The 18,649-nt window shown below is 31.2% G+C and overlaps 1 protein-coding gene across 1 annotated transcript; it reads right to left on the reverse strand.

Annotated features, from left to right (window-relative positions):
* Positions 1-1,559: 1,559 nt before the first annotated feature.
* On the reverse strand, positions 1,560-11,579 carry LOC127706256 (uncharacterized). The gene is made up of 7 exons (XM_052210762.1): positions 11,513-11,579; positions 8,526-8,773; positions 5,081-5,136; positions 4,470-4,526; positions 3,356-3,527; positions 2,103-2,152; positions 1,560-1,771 (listed from the first exon to the last, which is right to left on the reverse strand). Exons 1-7 carry the CDS (start codon positions 11,515-11,517, stop codon positions 1,727-1,729), a joined length of 633 nt encoding a protein of 210 aa, XP_052066722.1. The 5' UTR covers positions 11,518-11,579; the 3' UTR covers positions 1,560-1,726.
* Positions 11,580-18,649: the final 7,070 nt, after the last annotated feature.

Here is an 18,649-nt window from a genome sequence, read left to right on the forward strand (position 1 = left end):
TCTATTGTTAATTTTTCTTTTTTGGACCTTGGTGTTCCTTGGAACCCGCTTACTGCGAATATATATCCCAACTCGTTCAGCATGTCCTTGTCTGTAGTGACGTTTTAACTTTATACTTGTTTGGCTTTCTAACTATTTTGATCTTAGTGTCAATGATGAGTCTTATGTAGACGAAACGCGCGTCTGGCGAATCAAATAATTAGCCTGGTACCTTTGATAACTATTTGAATTTCAATGAACGAAATTTATGTATCAATGGTAAATTACTCAAGTCAAATGAAACAAGTTTCTGGTTATTATAAAATTATTGAAACGATGCATGCATATATATATTAAACTATGCCCTCTATGCAAGTTTAAAAAGAAACATTTTTAAGGAATCAACCAAAACAAAAAAAAACAAACCCGTTTTATTCTTTGATTGTAAATCGAAAACATTGCCTTCTGATCAACATTCGGGTGTTCGGGTGTTGGTGCCGAGGTTTACAGATCGTTATCTATTGATGAATAAAAAAAACACAGAATCTTTGAGCAAGTAAAATATAAGTGAAATGACAAAGCGAAGAATAATTGTTTTTATTTATATTTTCCATGCGTTCCCATTTGTTAATTAATAATTCAATAGCAGTACATTTCTGAAGATTTGGATATAATAGAAATTATATGTACAGGTGCTTTATAGTAAAACTAAGCCATTGAAATACATAAAACATATTCACCTTTTTATATTAGTATCATATGACTTTAAGTCAGGGATTGCGTTACCATAAATTACTTAAAACTTTTACTAGATTCTTTCGTATATACAAAAATTTGGTTTTGAAGTGTCACTGTAACTATAGAATCCTTTTCAAAAACGAAATATTACTTCCCAATGTTTACAGGACGTTGTTTATAATGTACGTAATTTCAAACACGATTCATGTAAACTTATTGATTCTTTGAATATCATTTTAACACTGTAGAAAGATGTGTTTATCGGCAATGACATTGGCTTTGTATTTGATAGACTTTTAAGAACCAGAAGCTCTCATCTCATATAAGTTTCAGACACCGGTTTTGAGCGAAATGTTTTGCTAGATGTAAATAGCATTTCACCAGCTATTAGAAGACTAACATAACTGCTTGGTTATATTATAAGTTACAGACTGTAGGGGGCAAAGACAACACATACCCTCAAATCTATAAAATAAAATCAGATTATCCTATAGCACATCAAGATATTTGTTGGATAACTTGACAGGAAATAACGTATGAACAGGGGGAAATTAAAAATACCAGGATAGACTGCATAGATATGACAAATTCGATACACATTCATTGTCCCTTCGGTATCTTTCGCCAGTTTTTTTTATTTCCAACTTTTCACGATTAGTGTATTTAATGGTTAAATCGGCTAAGAAAATGTTAGCAGATAGGTTCCAACTTAAAACGACAATTTTATTTATGATGTTTAAGAATTTTCAGTCAGTTTTCACATTTTTAAGCATTGTAAAATCAGTAATGTTAGTAGTAACAGAAAAGTTCAATAAATATATATAATTATATAACGACATCTCTTCTTTATAAATTTGAATTTAATTTAAAAAAACATTCACTTATGGATATGATACTGTTTATATGTGAAATGAAAGGTAATTAGAAGAAAGTATTCTATTTTTATTAATCCAAAGTCGTTTTTGTGTTAAGCTTATCATTTTTAATATCCTTCAAATCCAAATTTTTCTCATCCAAACCCAGGTTTTTGTCCAGATGCCTCGGCTTCCATATGCTGAAAAGAATTACAATATAAGCTCTTTTATAAAAGAATATTTTATATGATATAAACTTCAAATAAATTTCTGACATCAAATAATAAAATCACCTTATTAACAGAAATAAGATACACGCATTTTAATAAAATTGAGAATGGAATAGTTGTTCTTCAATTACCAAAAAACACGAAATTTGCGAAACAATTTTATATTGAGCGTGACAAAGTTCTTTCACAGAATTTATTTGAAAACAAATATTTTAAGACCCACATTTAAAAACTTAACTCACAGTAAAACTTTTACTTCTTGTTTTCATTCAATATTATAAAATATGTCTTCAAAACTTACATCAACTAAGTAAATCAAAAACTGGTGTGTGTCCCTAGGAGAAGAAATATCTGAAATACAAATAATAAATCTTCAGAAATATATTATGCATTTAATCATTTGATACAACGAATAACAAATTTCTCTCTATATATATTATACAAACAGGAGATCATTATACTAGTCTGAAGATTTGAGCACTAGTACATGACTGCTTAAAGTAAGTTTATCCAAAGGATCGATATCTATAAACATGATCACCGTAAGATGAGGATGTAATATCCATATTGTAATAAGTTTTCCACAGATACAGTCAAAACAGTATCTTTGTACCTTATACAAGAATTTAGTAAAGGTTTTAAGTAATCTAAAATAACGAAATCCCTGACTTAATAATTGACCAGTGATACATCGATTACATTTATTGACAGATAGAACGGCATTACAGACACGGACAGAGCGAACGCGATAGGATATATAAACACTTAAGATTGAACACATCTCCGTAAAAAGAGGAAAATAAGCAACATGAAACGATAAATCGTCCTTTTGTCGTAAATTTATGTAAATAGTTTCACGTGAGAAACTGATTTATCTTAATCTATAAAAGGACAGTTATTCCTGTGTATGTTTTATTTTCAGTAAGTTCCCTAGGGCGAACTTGTGAAGTATAATATTTACGAGTTTCTTGATATTTTAACGCAAACATATCATCAAGGTAACGGAAGTGTTGTTGATTTTTTCAATTTAATGGAACTAAGACGGATCTATACTGAGTCTGCTATTGACGGGTGCGATTTTCATTAATTAAACCGTTACGAAAGAGTATAGTTTATATGTAAAAGGTATCTTATTTTTTTCTATTAAGTAATTTTAATATTGAAACTACCAATGTCCCTGTAACTCTCACGAAGCATTACAATATAACACTTGCAACAAATCATTGGGAGGGGGGTCGGATTTCTGTCCCTATATACACCATACTTACCAGTGGCAACATAAATTTCCAGATCTTCATCCAGGTTGAGCTACCTTGCTGAACCTATCTAAGTATCTACTGATAATATGTTCTCATCCAAAATATGCATGAAATATATGCATCTAGAAGTTGTTAAATAAACAACTAACGTGTAAGATGACATATACTCTTCAGGCTATAATCGCCCAGAAATAAATGTGATGGATACAAGTCATATCATATGTTTTTTTTTATTCTTGATATAAAGTCATCTGATTTTATTAATAGCATACATTTTTTAATGAGAATTACGTACGCTCAACCAATGCTAGGACTTTACTGTATCCAATTTTATGGATAAATTCTGTGACGTTGTGATGTTGTGCAGCAACAAATAAGTCAACAATCAATTGTTTGTCCTGCTGATTCATAGAAGTATACAAATGTGTCTGCATAAGATTATTAATTTGTGACTGGAGATCTCGTGCCTGCAAAGAAAACAAAACATTATATATATGGAGCAAAAAAAGTTTACCTTGAAAAAAGGACAAAAGCACTATTGTAATTCAAAGTAGAATAAAACGACATACAACAGTTTACAAATTATACATTTAAAACTAGAGATTGACCTTCACGAACCTCACTACAAACCTCTTGTCATCCAAAAGGCTATGTCATTTGTTCTCAGCCTGGGACATCTGTAATTGCTTTGCTAACAAGTTAAATAAAGTTAGAGCTAAGTAATATTCGAAATCAAGTGGTAAACGGTATGGAGATAACAGGTCTGTGGCTTGGAAAAAGTAACGGACTATTGCATTGTACACTGCAACGGTCTTATTTGCACCGGCAAAATGCATTGACTGTATCAACGTTAGCTTTCGATAGTCACTTAGCCTTGCTTGAGTGTATTACCGGACGTCTTACATTTATCGTATTTGTCATGTGTACCAATTAACAATCTTATACACAATAGCAATCTTGCATGTACTGTAAGTAATCTCTATATACACATTTCAATTAATAAAATAAAAGTGATTTTGCATTTTAATGGCATAGGAGTTTGTTCAAATGTTGGAAATTATATTTATAGCCTGGTATGTTCGATGAGTTCGTTTTCAAGATTGGCAATATAACGCGAGAACAACTATTCATTGTCTTATTAGAAATATATGACAGCCATCATAGTCCATTGATGGTTTGGTCGTATATATAGTGCTACGAATGCTTAATCCCCTATACATCACTATTACTTTTCACAAAAGGGATGAAGAAATCAAGGGGCGATCAAAAGTCGAGAAATACAAGCGACCAAGACAGTACAAAATAAACGCCCAAAAAACCCAAAACAGAACAATTCACAAAAACTTAAAAGAAAACATTTATTTCAATAAAAACCAGGGCCGAATTAAGGAAATAAGTGATATCTTTACCTGGATAACACTGTCATGTGAATGATTTACTGCGGCAACTGTCTCTTGATTAAGTTCCTAAATTAAAATAACAATGTTGTCTTTACTTATTGGCAAATAATTGTGTGAAATATTTAGGTTCTGTGGTGCTACATTAATTTTCTAAATGGCAGCCACATCAGAAAATCGTAATTTCGGGGAATTGTTTTATAGTTTTATTTCTATACCCGTTCATGAAGCATGATTGCAGCCAAAAACTTGTATTTTCAGTCAGCGCTTCGCACTTTTGCATTTTCTGTAAATTTACTGTTTATAAAATGTTGAAATATTCAAAACACTAAGGTTTGTCAACAACGGGTAGGCATTGTTTTAGCCGTATTTAGCACAACTGTTCGGAATTTTCGGTTATTAATGCACTTCAACTTTGTTTTTGATTTGGCTTCGCCACTATTTTGATTCGAGCGCCTTGATGAGTCTTATATAGATATTATATAGCAAGAAAGAATTGTCACTGATCTGTTCGTTCTATCATGATAATGTTATCGCATGATTATCAGCGATCACTTTTATGAATGCCAGCAGTGAATAGTATGTGAAAAAAGTGTTATGAATGTGATTATATTTATATAAACCTGAATGAGGTAATGTTCCAGAAGATTTGCCTCCCTTTGGTCTATCTTCGTTACATCTGAAATTAAAATTTGTTTGAAGTAACATAGAGAAACATTTTGTTCTCATTAGATGAGCGTAATTACCTTGGAAACAAAACAATAATTTGTCTTTCCTTGTTTTTATTAAATATATTAATGTAAAAGAACGGTAAACACAGATTTTTTTATGTCACAAGTTTTGTGGAAAGGTTTGCATACAACTTTTACATGTTGAATTCTTATTGAAAATCGAGATATAGTTCATTTAACTGTTACACTAGCTAAAATATTAGTGAATGCAAAACCTTAAAACATTTAAATATTTGTAAAGAATGTACATAGAAAGTTATAAATAAAGGCAACAGTAGTATACCACTGTTCAAAAGTCATAAATCGATTGAGAGATAAAAAAATCCGGGTTACAAACTAAAACCGAGGGAAACACATCAACTATAAGAGGAAAACAACGAAATAACAGAACACAGAAGTGTAACAAAAACAAACAACAATGCAACATTCATAGAAACGAACTATTAAATAACAACTGCCATATTCCTGACTTGGTACAGGACATTTTAAGAAGAAATGGTGGATTGAAACTGGATTTGTGGCTAGCCAAACCTGCGCGTTATGGCAATGTTAAATATACCGCTAAAATGACAACATTACATGACGGGAACAGAGTACAAATAAATGCAAAAACACCCAAGACAGAGACATACATAAATAAATAATGTAATAGTACATTTCGACATGTTAACCACAGAATAACAACGAATAATCAAAATAATTTAGGACAGTACACAAAAAACAGCTTATTAGAATTACGAAGTGTGTGTCTGTAACATGAATGGATCAACGCCACAAAAAGTAACGTCACAGGTAAGTTTCTAAAAATTGGATATAAATCAAGATTAGGTTTCTAATTATGTTATTTGATGTATTTTATAACAATTACAAGAATATTAATATAGAATTGTGTTAGTAAAAGTGCAACTAACTATGTCGGCCTTTCTTCCAAATCAAACTGTGTAAAACAAATAAATCCTGTGCACATAGTTGCTTTAAACTAAAATTATACAAATGAACTGGGTGATTAATTATCTTTACTTTTACATACGAATAGAAAATAAAAGATAGAATCACAACTACTAACGATAAGACACATATCCGATCAGAATTACAAATAAAACTTCGTAACTAAATACATGAACGCTGGATAAACAAATACCGAGACACGTCTTATAGCAATGTGAATTGACATTCAGTAAAACAGTCATATTCGGGAATAGGTCACGTTCGGTACTTAAAAGACAAGACGACGTAAATAGTAAACCATAATCTAAGACGTGGAAAACATGTCCTTAGTTAGTTTAGACACAGATACATCGAATGGATCAACCAATTCGTGATGGTGTCCATAAAATTGTCATTTTTAATCTTTCCTCCTCATAACTTTGTTGGAGCAGTTTCTGCGTAAGGAGCACACTCCTGTATATGAAGTCCGTATATTGTGAACATGCACGAGCATAAAGTATCAACTGAGATATGTAAACACCATACGAGGGGGCAGAGGGTATGTTACTGCTGAGAAATGGGAAATTGATAATTGGGAAGTTGAAATCGTTCCGTTTGTCATAGATTTTAGTGTGAAGTCGTCCATCTGTGTCAATATTGAGGAAGCGATCAAGGTATGAAGCAGTCCTTCTAGTATCAATAGTATCCTTAATTTCAAGTTCACTGGGATATATGAGATGTAAGTACTGGCTGAAACATGGGTTATTCAGTGATAGGACATCATCAATATATCTGAAAGTAAAATTGAAGAATTTCGCAAGGTGCTTTTTCTTTTTGTCTTTTGGAAGGTTCTGAATGAATTCTGCTTCATACGATTACAAAAACAAATCGGCCAGTAGGGGTGCACAATTAGTACCCATTGGAATACCGACTGTCTATTGAAATATCAATCCTCCAATAAAATAAAGGCAACAGTAGTTTACCGCTGTTCGAAATTCATAAATCGATTGAGAAAAAAACAAATCCGGGTTACAAACTAAAACTGAGGGAAACACATCAAATATAAGAGGAGAACTACGACACAACAGAAACACAACATTAAAATGTACACACACAGAAACAAACTATAATATAACAATGGCCATTTTTCTGACTTGGTACAGGACATTTTAAGAAAAAAATGGTGGGTTGAACCTGGTTTTGTGGCTAGCCAAACCTCCCGCTTTTATGGCATTGTTAAATATAACATTAAAATGACAACATTACATGACAGGACTACAATACAAATAAATGGGAGAACATATAGGACAGAGAAACATACGAATAATAACTAACAAAAGGTACCAGGTATAAAATTTAATACGCAAGACGCGCGTTTCGTCCACACAAGACTAACCAGTGACGCTCAGATAAAAAAAAGTTCGAAAGCCAAAACAAGTACAAAGTTGAAAAGCATTGAGGACCAAAAGTTCCAAAAAGTTGTGCCTAATACGGCTAAGGTTTTCTGTCTGGGATAAGAACATCCTTATTATTTAGAATAATTCATACTTTTGCAAACAGTAAATTTATAAAAATGACTATATAATAGATATACATGATAACACGGAAGTGGTGACTAACTACAGAATAAAAACGGATACATAAAACAACATAAACCAGCACATAAAAATTCACAGCCGAGTTAGCCAAAGAGATCAACGCACAAAGTGACGTCACATTTAAAATTTCTAAAAATGTCCCCAAAATAGGATAGAATATGTCTATAAAACGGATTTTTTTTAGCAACAAGAAATAATTTTTTAAGATAATTTATGTATTGTTTTAAATATTTGATGTTTTTTTAATCTGTAGCATAATTCCAGAGATACAATAATTACAACATTGTGAAATTGATCTATAAATGTATATTATAGAATGTACGTAAAATGCGGCTAAAATATGCATTTGTGTACTTTAACTTGCAATGTCTGGAAAATCCTTCCACACAAGTTTAATTAAAAAGTACATTTTTTTGCTATTAACATATCCGTTGTTAACAATATGGAATAATTTGCCTTAAACTAATTTTTTTAAATGACATCCCTCTATTTCACTTAAAAATTGGTGTGATTTGATTTTGAATACGGATAATGTTGTTATTGATGTAGTTGTAATTTGTATCAACTGTACATTATTGTAATATTATATAATTAACTGTTATTTGTGTACTGATTTTTTTTTTATTATAGTATTACATCCTTTTATGTATCTTTTGTTATTCCACTGGTCCAGATTAAAATGAAGATGGTAGAGATCTACAAAAATACCGTATATTATCCTCTAGATATCTTTCGTTTTTTTTTGTATTTTGATGTGCTGTTTCATTAACGTATATCCCAGACCTTTTTTTTATTCATACTTAATTACATACGATCAAGAAACTGGGCAATTCGAGCGAAGCCAACTCTGTCAATTAAATGTGTGATTTGGTCAACCTCTGCTGCAGCCAACAATTCCACAAGTAGAACCCTCTCTGATGATGGCAGGGAATTGTAGGAATGCGATTTGTGCATTGCTTCTAAAATCTGGAGTAGATGATCGGTTGAAACTGACACTGTAGTTTTTAGCGTTTGTGCAAAAGTGCACATTACGATCGTCAAACCAATCAGTGCTATTACCCTGGAATATAAGTATTTATCTTACATCCTATAAATTTCTTGGAACATCATTGGTTAAAAGCGACCGCGTTCAGACTGTGTTTTGATATGGTGTTAGTAGGCGTGGTTTATTTTAATACACGGTTAGTAGTGGTGTTAAGTACGTCACTTTATAAAAACAATACGACACCTTGAGGAAAAATCTGAAACGTTTTGCCCGGCCAACAGGCGAAGAAATTGATGATAAACGATTGAAACAAATGCAGAAATTACATTAAAAGCTAATAAGTTGTTATTGTTGACATTTGTTTTTATATAGACCAATGGAAATAATTTCTTTATTTTGAAGACTTGATCACTTTGATAGGCAACTAGTCTAAATGCCACATGTTAAGATAGTCGGTAAGATGAATTCGTTACACAGTGTGCTAGTGACCAAATACGATATATATGGGGTCAGTAAATTCCATATGGGGTTCTTCGCTCTCACCCCATATGGAATTTACTGACTCCATATATATCGTATTAGGTCACTAGCACACTATGTAACTAATAGTATTGTGACTTCACTCTTACATGTCTTAACGACAAAAACACGGTGTGATATAGTCTATTATTACAAGTTTGAGAAAAACTTCCTGTTGAAATTGTAATATGATAGACAAAAATAAGAATTTCCAGATAAAAAATATACAAATTGGTATCAATATTTTGACAAGATATTTAGAAATAGAATGCACTCCACATATGTCAATCATAAACGATGCTATATTGAAAAAAATCAAATTTTACGAGAACAAGATGATAATTTTCAGATGGTCACTGCTACAGTATATTATTCCTACAAAGCAGTAACTATTAGAATGGAAAATTTCTAAAGATAGTAAATGTAATCTTTATAAAACATGTTATTTTAAGAAGATATCTAACTATTACTAAAAGTTATAAATCATTAGAATATGCGAATAAAAAAAATCAAGGGATTTAAAAATATTTAAGTAAGAACAAGCTATTTTCACTGTGCCAAGCTATATCCTTACCAATTTACGCAGAAACTAACTGCTTAAATCTAAATAATCATTTTGATAATTTGTATGAAAATATGAGATCGAATATGTTTAATGGGTTCATAGCCTCTCTTAAAAAAACATGTTTTAAAAATCTATGTGAGATAGATAATGAAAAAGGTAAACAGGAAAGTATCAACCAATAAAAATACTTCTTACAAAATTAAACAAATGTGTTGTCTCCATTTGACTGTTAAATTTTTATCAGATGGGGTAAAATATGAAATCGAAATCATTTGCCAAATTGTTCATCGAATTGTGTTTCATCATGTAATTTGATAAAAAATAATTTAAATTTAAATTACCTACGAGTTGGTCATTTCTATTGCTGATAGATTTCAGTCCACGATTATATACAATCCGTCAGTATTCAATCGAGCACTTGTTATGATTTATTGATATGATTTGCGGGCAAAGGGTTTAGTTTATAAAAAGGGTTTGCTACCTCTTCTCGCAAAATATATTCTGTTCTGTTTGCTGCTACTCATTTTGATACCAAAACTTTTAACTTGATCAAAAATATCCAGTTACATTGGTCGTGCGTACTGATATTATCGGTTCTTATATTATATTGTATAGACCTATTTTTGTTGAACTTCTATTTATATGATAAGTGGTCTCCTTGACTCTCTACCAGAATGTCACTTTCATTTATATTGACCAATTTATAACGCACTTCTTCAAGAGTACATTTATAGATGTCAGGTACAATATACATTAGTAATATATATCTAAGCTTAAAATCAGCGTAAACAAACTTTTGACCTAATGCATGTCAACCAACTTGAAGCATCTTACCGTTTGTTTTTCTTTTTTTTAATTTATTTAACTTTTTTTGTTCGCAGCGTTCTATTTTCAAATGGCTTTAAAACTCAGAACAGGCTGTCAAGTATTATACAACGACTTACATTGTAACGACAGAACATTGTAACTTTTAGATATAGAATATCGTCATTATTATATGAAGGTTATTTTAAAGGCATTAGTTGATGTGTTAACTCACTCAAAAACTTGATAAACTGAATGTCTTTAAACTATAAGTTTTTGAGTGAAAGACTGAGCTTATATATAAATGAACTCAACAAACATACAGAATGCGGCGGGCTTAAACATGTTTGCGGGCGTCAAATCCCCCTTTTAAACCTATATATATATATTTATATATAAATTGCCTAACAATGTAATTTTAACACATTGTTTAGTATGTAAATATTAAAATGTTAAAAATATTTACAATGCGATACAAAATCTACGCAATATTTTGCTAGACAAACTAGCTTCATCGAGCATGCATCTATCTAGGTGAAATCGGATGCAGATAAAAAAACTGTTGCTATCAATTAATTCAAAATTTGAATGATGTTCAAGATTTTTAATTGTTGAGGTAAAGGCAAGTTTGCCAAGTCCATTGGCCAATATTACAGAGATGTTAAGGACGATGCTACATAATAAATTATTCTTTATCTTTCCTGTATCTTTTCTCGTCTTTTTCATTTAGACCATCAGGTTCTAAAGTGTGGAATATATATATATAAAGAAAGCCCACTTTATGTTGAAATGACATTGAACTATTCGACATAATAAGTCCTTTGAAAGTATACACATATACAATGTAGTCATATATATTTCTCATTTCATACTATTCTAATATTTGAGTATGTGACATCTTTTATATGTAATAATGGAATACTTACTTCATGATGGTACCTCCTGATAGAATGAATTTAACCTAAATATTTTCTTATCATTTGACGATAAGACAATTTCATGATAATTTATGACCAGGGGTAATACTAACAATGTGTCCTTTACGATCACCCAACTGATAACTCAAATAACAAAGATAGAATATGAAAAGATAGGTCATTTACATGTAATAATACTTAATGCATTGTCATGCGTTACATTTTGTTTAATAAATATTGTTTTTGAGGATAAGGGTCGACGATGATGCTGAACCGATTTCATTTTTGATGTTTTTTTATTCTTCCAAAAACAAATTAATACATTATTCAGTTATCATTCAACCTTTTTTAATTCCATAAACAAATTACTTCATTATTCATCTATCATTCAGCTTTTCTTATTTCGTAGAGATCCGTTGAGTGCGCAATATGAAAATAGAGCACTAGTTGGAGTTTGTGCATCTTTATTGGATATGGTGCGTGTCTCTTATTGCTAATCCATTTAACTTTGTTTTCTGCAAAAAAAAACTAAACTACGTTGTTGCCTAATATGCCTTCGACTATGAAATATATGACAAGAAATGTAAAACTACATCAATCAATAAATAGTATAGAACTCGTTGATAGAACAGTGATAATACAAAGAAAGTTATCTTTATTTTTTGCATATTAAAATTAAATTCCAGCTATAAAGTAACTTATCAAAGATTTGAAATATCGAATAAAAAAAATATCAAAGAGTAACCAAACAACCCGTAACGCATAGGTGGAGCATCACTGTTTTTTGATAACGAGTTAACCAATTTAAGGAGGTACATGCATATTTTATATTTATAGTTTCAACAAGGATCAATTGCGCATGCAGCCTTTACTGTCAAATTGAATGAAGTAAGAATTTTACACGACTTATCTTGAAAGTCATGAATTACCGACGTAAAGTAAGGCTTTAAATAGAAAACGAGAATGGTAACCATTTCATTTATGATCACATTACATATGACATTCTCATGTAATTGGTTATTAATTAAGGATAATATTTGAAATATTTCCCGCTACCTATTTACACGTATCATCAATACAATGACGATATCAACTAGGAATTACACTTTTTGGTTAAACGAACGAAGGTTAAATATACTTTCCGTTAATGGAAATGACCGGCTACAGCGTAACGAGTCTTTTTTTATCATAAAATTGAGAATGGAAATGGGGAATATGTCAAACAGACAACAACCCGACCAAAGAGCAGACAACAGCCGAAGGCCACCAATGGGTCTTCAACGCAGCGAGAAAATCCCGCACCCGGAGGTGGTCCTCAGCTGGCCCCTAAATAAAATTGTGTACTGGTTCAGTGAAAATGGACGTCACACTAAACTCCAAAACATATAAAGGACCTAAAATTAAAAAAACATACAAGACTAACAAAGGCCAGAGGCTCCTGACTTGGGACAGGCGCAAAAATGCGGCGGGGTTAAACATGTTTTGTGAGATCTCATCCCTCCCCCTATACCTCTAGCTACTTCCATGTTTTAATTAGAATATACGAAGTGATGCGATTTTTTCAATATCAAGATTCATTCCTAAATATATAGTCAGACAAATGTATAATCGATACGAATAAATCAGCAATTTGACAGTATATGGCCCTCAAAAATTAATAAAAGTAATATATTTTACTAGATAATAGGACACTGTAAATACCCCCCCCCCCCCCCCCCCCCCCAAACAAAAAAGAAAAAAATCAACCAGTAATACAGATTGAAATAGTTACATTGAATAATATATATGTAGTATGCCAAAAACAAAAACAAAAAGATATTTTGATATTACTTGTGGAAGTTGCATTGTTTTTTTATACCAACTTCTTGGTATCTTTTGATCAATCTCCAGTCCCGTATGACCACGACTCCAATGGTCAGCTCTCAGTGATCAATTATATTATATCTATACTCTTAAGAACAAAGTAATTGGTTTGGTGTCAACTTTGTTCCTCGTGATATTCAAATGATGTATACTTAACGCTATCTCCAGAGAAAGTAAGCGGCAGATAAAATTAAATAACAATAGTTTGTTTAGTTATGTATATTAAATTCTATACTGGTCCACTTCAGAGAATGACCTTAATCAAATGTCCAGTTAGTAATCATCACCGTATCTGTCCACTTCTGGGGATATATCATACATCTAGATTGAATCAGATTATGTTAATAACTGAGTGTTTACAAGATCAACGTTTTCTATAACAATATTAGTATATATGTCATGAACAGCAATAGATTGGACTAATAATATTTTTCACAACACTTACGATTGATAGGACGTTTGGTTCATTGGTGCATTTTACAAAATAAACAAATACTACACACAAAGTCAATTAAATTTTAATCTTTATAATTATAACTGTATGGTGTTCCGATAAATCACATTTTTGTCTTTAGATCAAGTGTTACATATTTTTGTCTTTAGATCAAGTGTTACATATTTGAAATACTCGCATAATCTCCTAAAAGTCAGTGTTCATTCATTAAAGAAATTGACAACAGGTTGAAAACTAAGATTTACTCTTTTTTTGTGTATGTGTATATGTCTGATTTCGATTGTATTTCTGTGACTTTCTATCTTCAAAATAAATCAAATTAAACATGCATTTTCGAGAACGATTGGAGTTGGAACTTCACAATGAATCCAATAGGTATGTTCTGCAAAGTCGATCGACCGGGATGAATGTAACTGAATTTCGATAGTCATTTGAAAATGAATGTATAATGGATAGGGCAGACAATTTTCATTGCCACAGGTTACCTACTGGTCCTTCGATAAGTTGTCACAGGGTTCGTTTGCGCGAAGAAACCATGGCACTCTCCCTACATGAGGCCTCCGATCGGACGTTGCTGCGTATTCATACCTCCTCCACAGCATTAACGGAAGCTCCTCTTAGGTATGGGTTTTACTGCCGGATACAAGAAGTCAAGGGATGACAATATTTCTATACCCCACTCAACCCTTGATATATATGACTGACTCATCAATAACATTTATTTATTGATACCATACTCTTTAATTATCACCTACATGTAAATAAATTTGTTTATTCCATATTGATAGAACTTTAGTAGGTTTTTCCATATGAATTGAATGTTGAATAACACAGCATATTCACCTGCAGAAAAAGTATATTCATCGCGCAAAACGTCTCGTGCTTTTACGTGTTATGGTAAAATCGTTTGATGTTCAATTGGTTTTGGTAAATAATTGTCATTACATTCCATTTTCTCTCTCGGAATACGAAATAAAACAATGAGTTTCCTTGGTTCGATAAATATGTGGTTTTAATGACTTTTGAAAAACTGATATTCACTGCGGCCTTTGACCAAAGTGAATATCATTTTTAAAAAGTCAATAAAACCACAAATTTACCACATAAAAAAACGAACTGTTTGCTGTACTTCGGAGCAAATTTCATACAGCAATCTCATAAACAGCAGGACTCCATATTTACCCTGTTCAATACCAAGAGCTCATAATTGCAATACAGAAAAATAAAAGAAACATTAAAATACTTTATTTGATAGATCTGAATAGCCCTTTGACATGTTGTCCCGAGTGTACACATGCCTTTTACAATAAATTACATATGTGTACTCAGAAGACACGTATAGCATTGATTCTAAACTTTAAAGAGAATTATTCATTATTATTTATATGATAAATTGAATATTAGGAAATTTAAGACTGTTGCAATTATACTTATTGTATTTAAAATATTTACGTACAGTAGTTTAATACCTAGAAGGCAACTATGGCAATTATTAAAATTAAAAAAGAATTATTCATAATTATTTGTATGATACAGTGCCATTTCTGACAACAGAGTATTACAATCATAATGACTGATTTGAAAAAAAGCACAAACATTAATATCTAATATCAAAAGGAGAGCGAATAAATGTAATACTTTCTCTATGAGATTGAGGCCTTGATCAATTTTATAAAGCTAAAAAAATAGTTTATACGAAACGTTGAAAAACACACTTTTATGTATAATGTTTATGTGGTTCAAATCAATCCATTGCTATGACGCGGAATTAGGATAATAAATATCGAATTTAGCATATGCTTAAATCATTTTAGCATCTGCTATATTATAATTTAGCATATGCTATATTATAATTTAGTATATGCTAAAATGATTTTAGCATATGCTAAAAATTATTTTAGCATATGCTAAAATCATTTAGGGTATGCTTAATTCATTTTAGCATATGCTAAATTCAATTCAGCATATGCCGAATTATTAAGCTTATACAGAAATGTTGGCGTAGAATCAAGGTCATAATTATTCTACAAATCTATTTCAGCATAAGCTTAACGCATTTCAGCATAAGCTAAATTCATTGATCGTATATGCGAAGTTTAATATTTATGACCTTGATTCCGCGCCAACATTTCTGTATAAACTGAACATTACTGCATATGCTAAATTGATTTGAGCTTATGCTAAAATTAATTCAGCTAATGCTAAAATGAATTTAGCTTATGCTAAAATGAGTTTAGCTTATGCTAAAATCATTTCAGCATAAGCTTAAATGGATTTAGCCTATGCTAAAAGCGATAATTTTGACCCTAATTCCGCGCCATACATTGCTAACACTTATACTTGTAGTGGATAACACAATAAGAATAAGAATCATTTATTCAATGTTAAAGAAGATTTTGTAAACTCGTCGTTGATGGCCTTACGATGACCTATCGTTGCTAACTTCTATGTCATTTGGTCTCTGGTGGAGAGTCTTTTTTTATTGGCAATCATACCACATCGTCTTCAGTTCACCCAATACCTTTATTAATACAAACTGTCATACCACTTTCTTTATCTTCTATTTCTTGTTTAACCGTCTCGGCGGTCTCGTGGTAGCTTGCTTGCCTTGAGTGTGGGAATTCGTGGTTTGATCTCCATGCAGTATGGTCAAAGTAAGAACCTGCTAATTTGTATACGCTGCTTCCGCGCTAAGCACACGGTGGTAAGTAGTAAGAATAAAGACTGATCTTTTAAAAATCAGAATAATAATGTGTACGTGTATTGTGAATTTTTCAAGCTATCTTGTGAACTAGCACATGAAAAATCCGACTCGTGTCGGTCTTGTACAAAGCATTGTTCATATTCATATTACATTATCATGCCCTCATCATTCTATATAAAAACACAGACCGGACGTGGCAGGGTATTTATGCAATAGTTGCCACCAAAACACAAATCAATCATCAACCACTATCTGTTGTCATATATGTATAAATCCATTGATAGTCTTCTCTGCTGTTATTTACAAACGTTTTACTAGAGCCAATTATTTTTTGTTTGGTGAAGTTGAGCCATCTGCTATGATTTCACCCTTTCAATATGATCTGAGATTATCACGATTTTACTTAAGTCCAGATGTTTCCATGACAATGTAACTATTTTTTTTGTAAAGTGGAGATGACGGCTTTCGAAATAAATTTTCAGTAGTTGACACGAATATTACGTTCTGTCCCAAAATTTTCTTAACGATGAATACTTCTACCGTTTTCATTAAAATGCATTTCCTTTTGAAGCGAGAAAAAAAAACCCAAGCCATTTATGAAACAGTTCTGAACTAACATGCCCAATAGTTATAGTTGTCTGTTTAAAAATTTAAAACATAAACATATTCAATTTTTATATTTCTGAGAAGAGAGTGCAAAGTGAAAAAAACCTATGACAATTGGTAAAAAATTAAGTACCTAGCTGTCGAGAATAATACATAAAAAATTTACTCGAACTAATCTGATTAAACATTAAAGTTTTGAATTTTCTTAAGATATTTCGATATACTATATCGAGTTTAATTAACATTTCACAAACTTTCTTGAGACTTCTTTACTTTCAATAAAGACATGTACTGTTGGATATTTTTGTAATAGACAAGTCAACTGAGTTAAGCAAGTTATTTCTTTTATGTCTATTTAATTTAAGGTATACCGATCAAGTGTCAATTGAGTGTAAATTGTGTTTATATTTGTCATTCCATATTCTAGTTTTAACTGTGAATACAAGGAACCAGGAATAAACGAATCTTCTAAAATTCATAAAATATAGGCTTTCCTATGGAAATGGAAATTGTTAAGTCAGGGATTTCGTAACAAAAAATACTCAAGACCTTTATTTTATTCTTTCATAGGTGCAAATATTTGTTTTAAAGTTTGGCTGTACCTGCAGAACTCTTATTAAAGCGGGATATATCAAATCCTAATTTTTTACGGTAGTGTTATTTATAAAACCCATAAATTCAGATACGCTCCATGTAAACTTTTGATTATAGTTAATCTAATAGATTAAAAGTTTAACACTGTGGTAAGATTTTTTAATAATGTTTCCATCAATAATTACATTGTTTTATTCTTAATAGATTAAAACATAATTAAGGTTCCACTAAAGTCAAAATATAGGACACTTCATAAACATGTAAAGTTTGCCTGTATTTTTCAACCTATAATGAGTAAAGTCCTAAACTATGAGAACATATGTTCATTCAAACATACTTAACATAAACACACTGTGTAAATTGTAAATAAACTTGATTTGTCACATACATATGTTTTAATGGCATATTTGTCCAATTTCTGTATTGTACCTTCGATATCTGTTCACCTAGATACATGCAATTAACTGAAACTCGAAAATCAACACATTTTCTGAAAAATCAAAATGAGCTTGCCCTGCGTTAGATATAACAGTATACGTCCATACCAATTTTAAACAAATTAAGTCGTCTCGCTGGCCTTCAGATTTTTTTGAAAATTGAGTGTTCACCCCAAGAACCGGTTTGGCCACAACATAACAATTTCAAGTTTATATACAATTTACACAGTGTGTATATGTTAAGTATGTTTAAATGAACATATGTTCTCATAGTTTAGGACTTTACTCATTATAGGTTGAAAAATACAGGCAAAGTTTAGATGTTTATGAAGTGTCCTATATTTTGACTTTAGTGGAACCTTAAATGAGTATTTCTATACAATTATGAATACTTATAAATATTCATGAAATATTTGCCACTATACGTTTAAGTTACAGCAATCAGGCAATTAATTTATAATGATTTTAGACCTAACATGACAAACGCT

Source organism: Mytilus californianus, unplaced genomic scaffold (assembly GCF_021869535.1).
Source record: "Mytilus californianus isolate M0D057914Y unplaced genomic scaffold, xbMytCali1.0.p SCAF_6, whole genome shotgun sequence".
Classification (NCBI taxonomy): Eukaryota; Metazoa; Mollusca; class Bivalvia; order Mytilida; family Mytilidae; genus Mytilus; species Mytilus californianus.

Excerpts from the sequence above, each read along its gene's own strand:
- LOC127706256 (XM_052210762.1), bottom strand. Across the intron at positions 5,137-8,525 it reads AATTGCCCAGTTTCTTGATC|ATGTAACGAAGATAGACCAA; the intron begins GTATGTAATTAA and ends TTTTAATTTCAG. Across the intron at positions 1,772-2,102 it reads TTTTGATTTACTTAGTTGAT|CATATGGAAGCCGAGGCATC; the intron begins GTAAGTTTTGAA and ends AATTCTTTTCAG.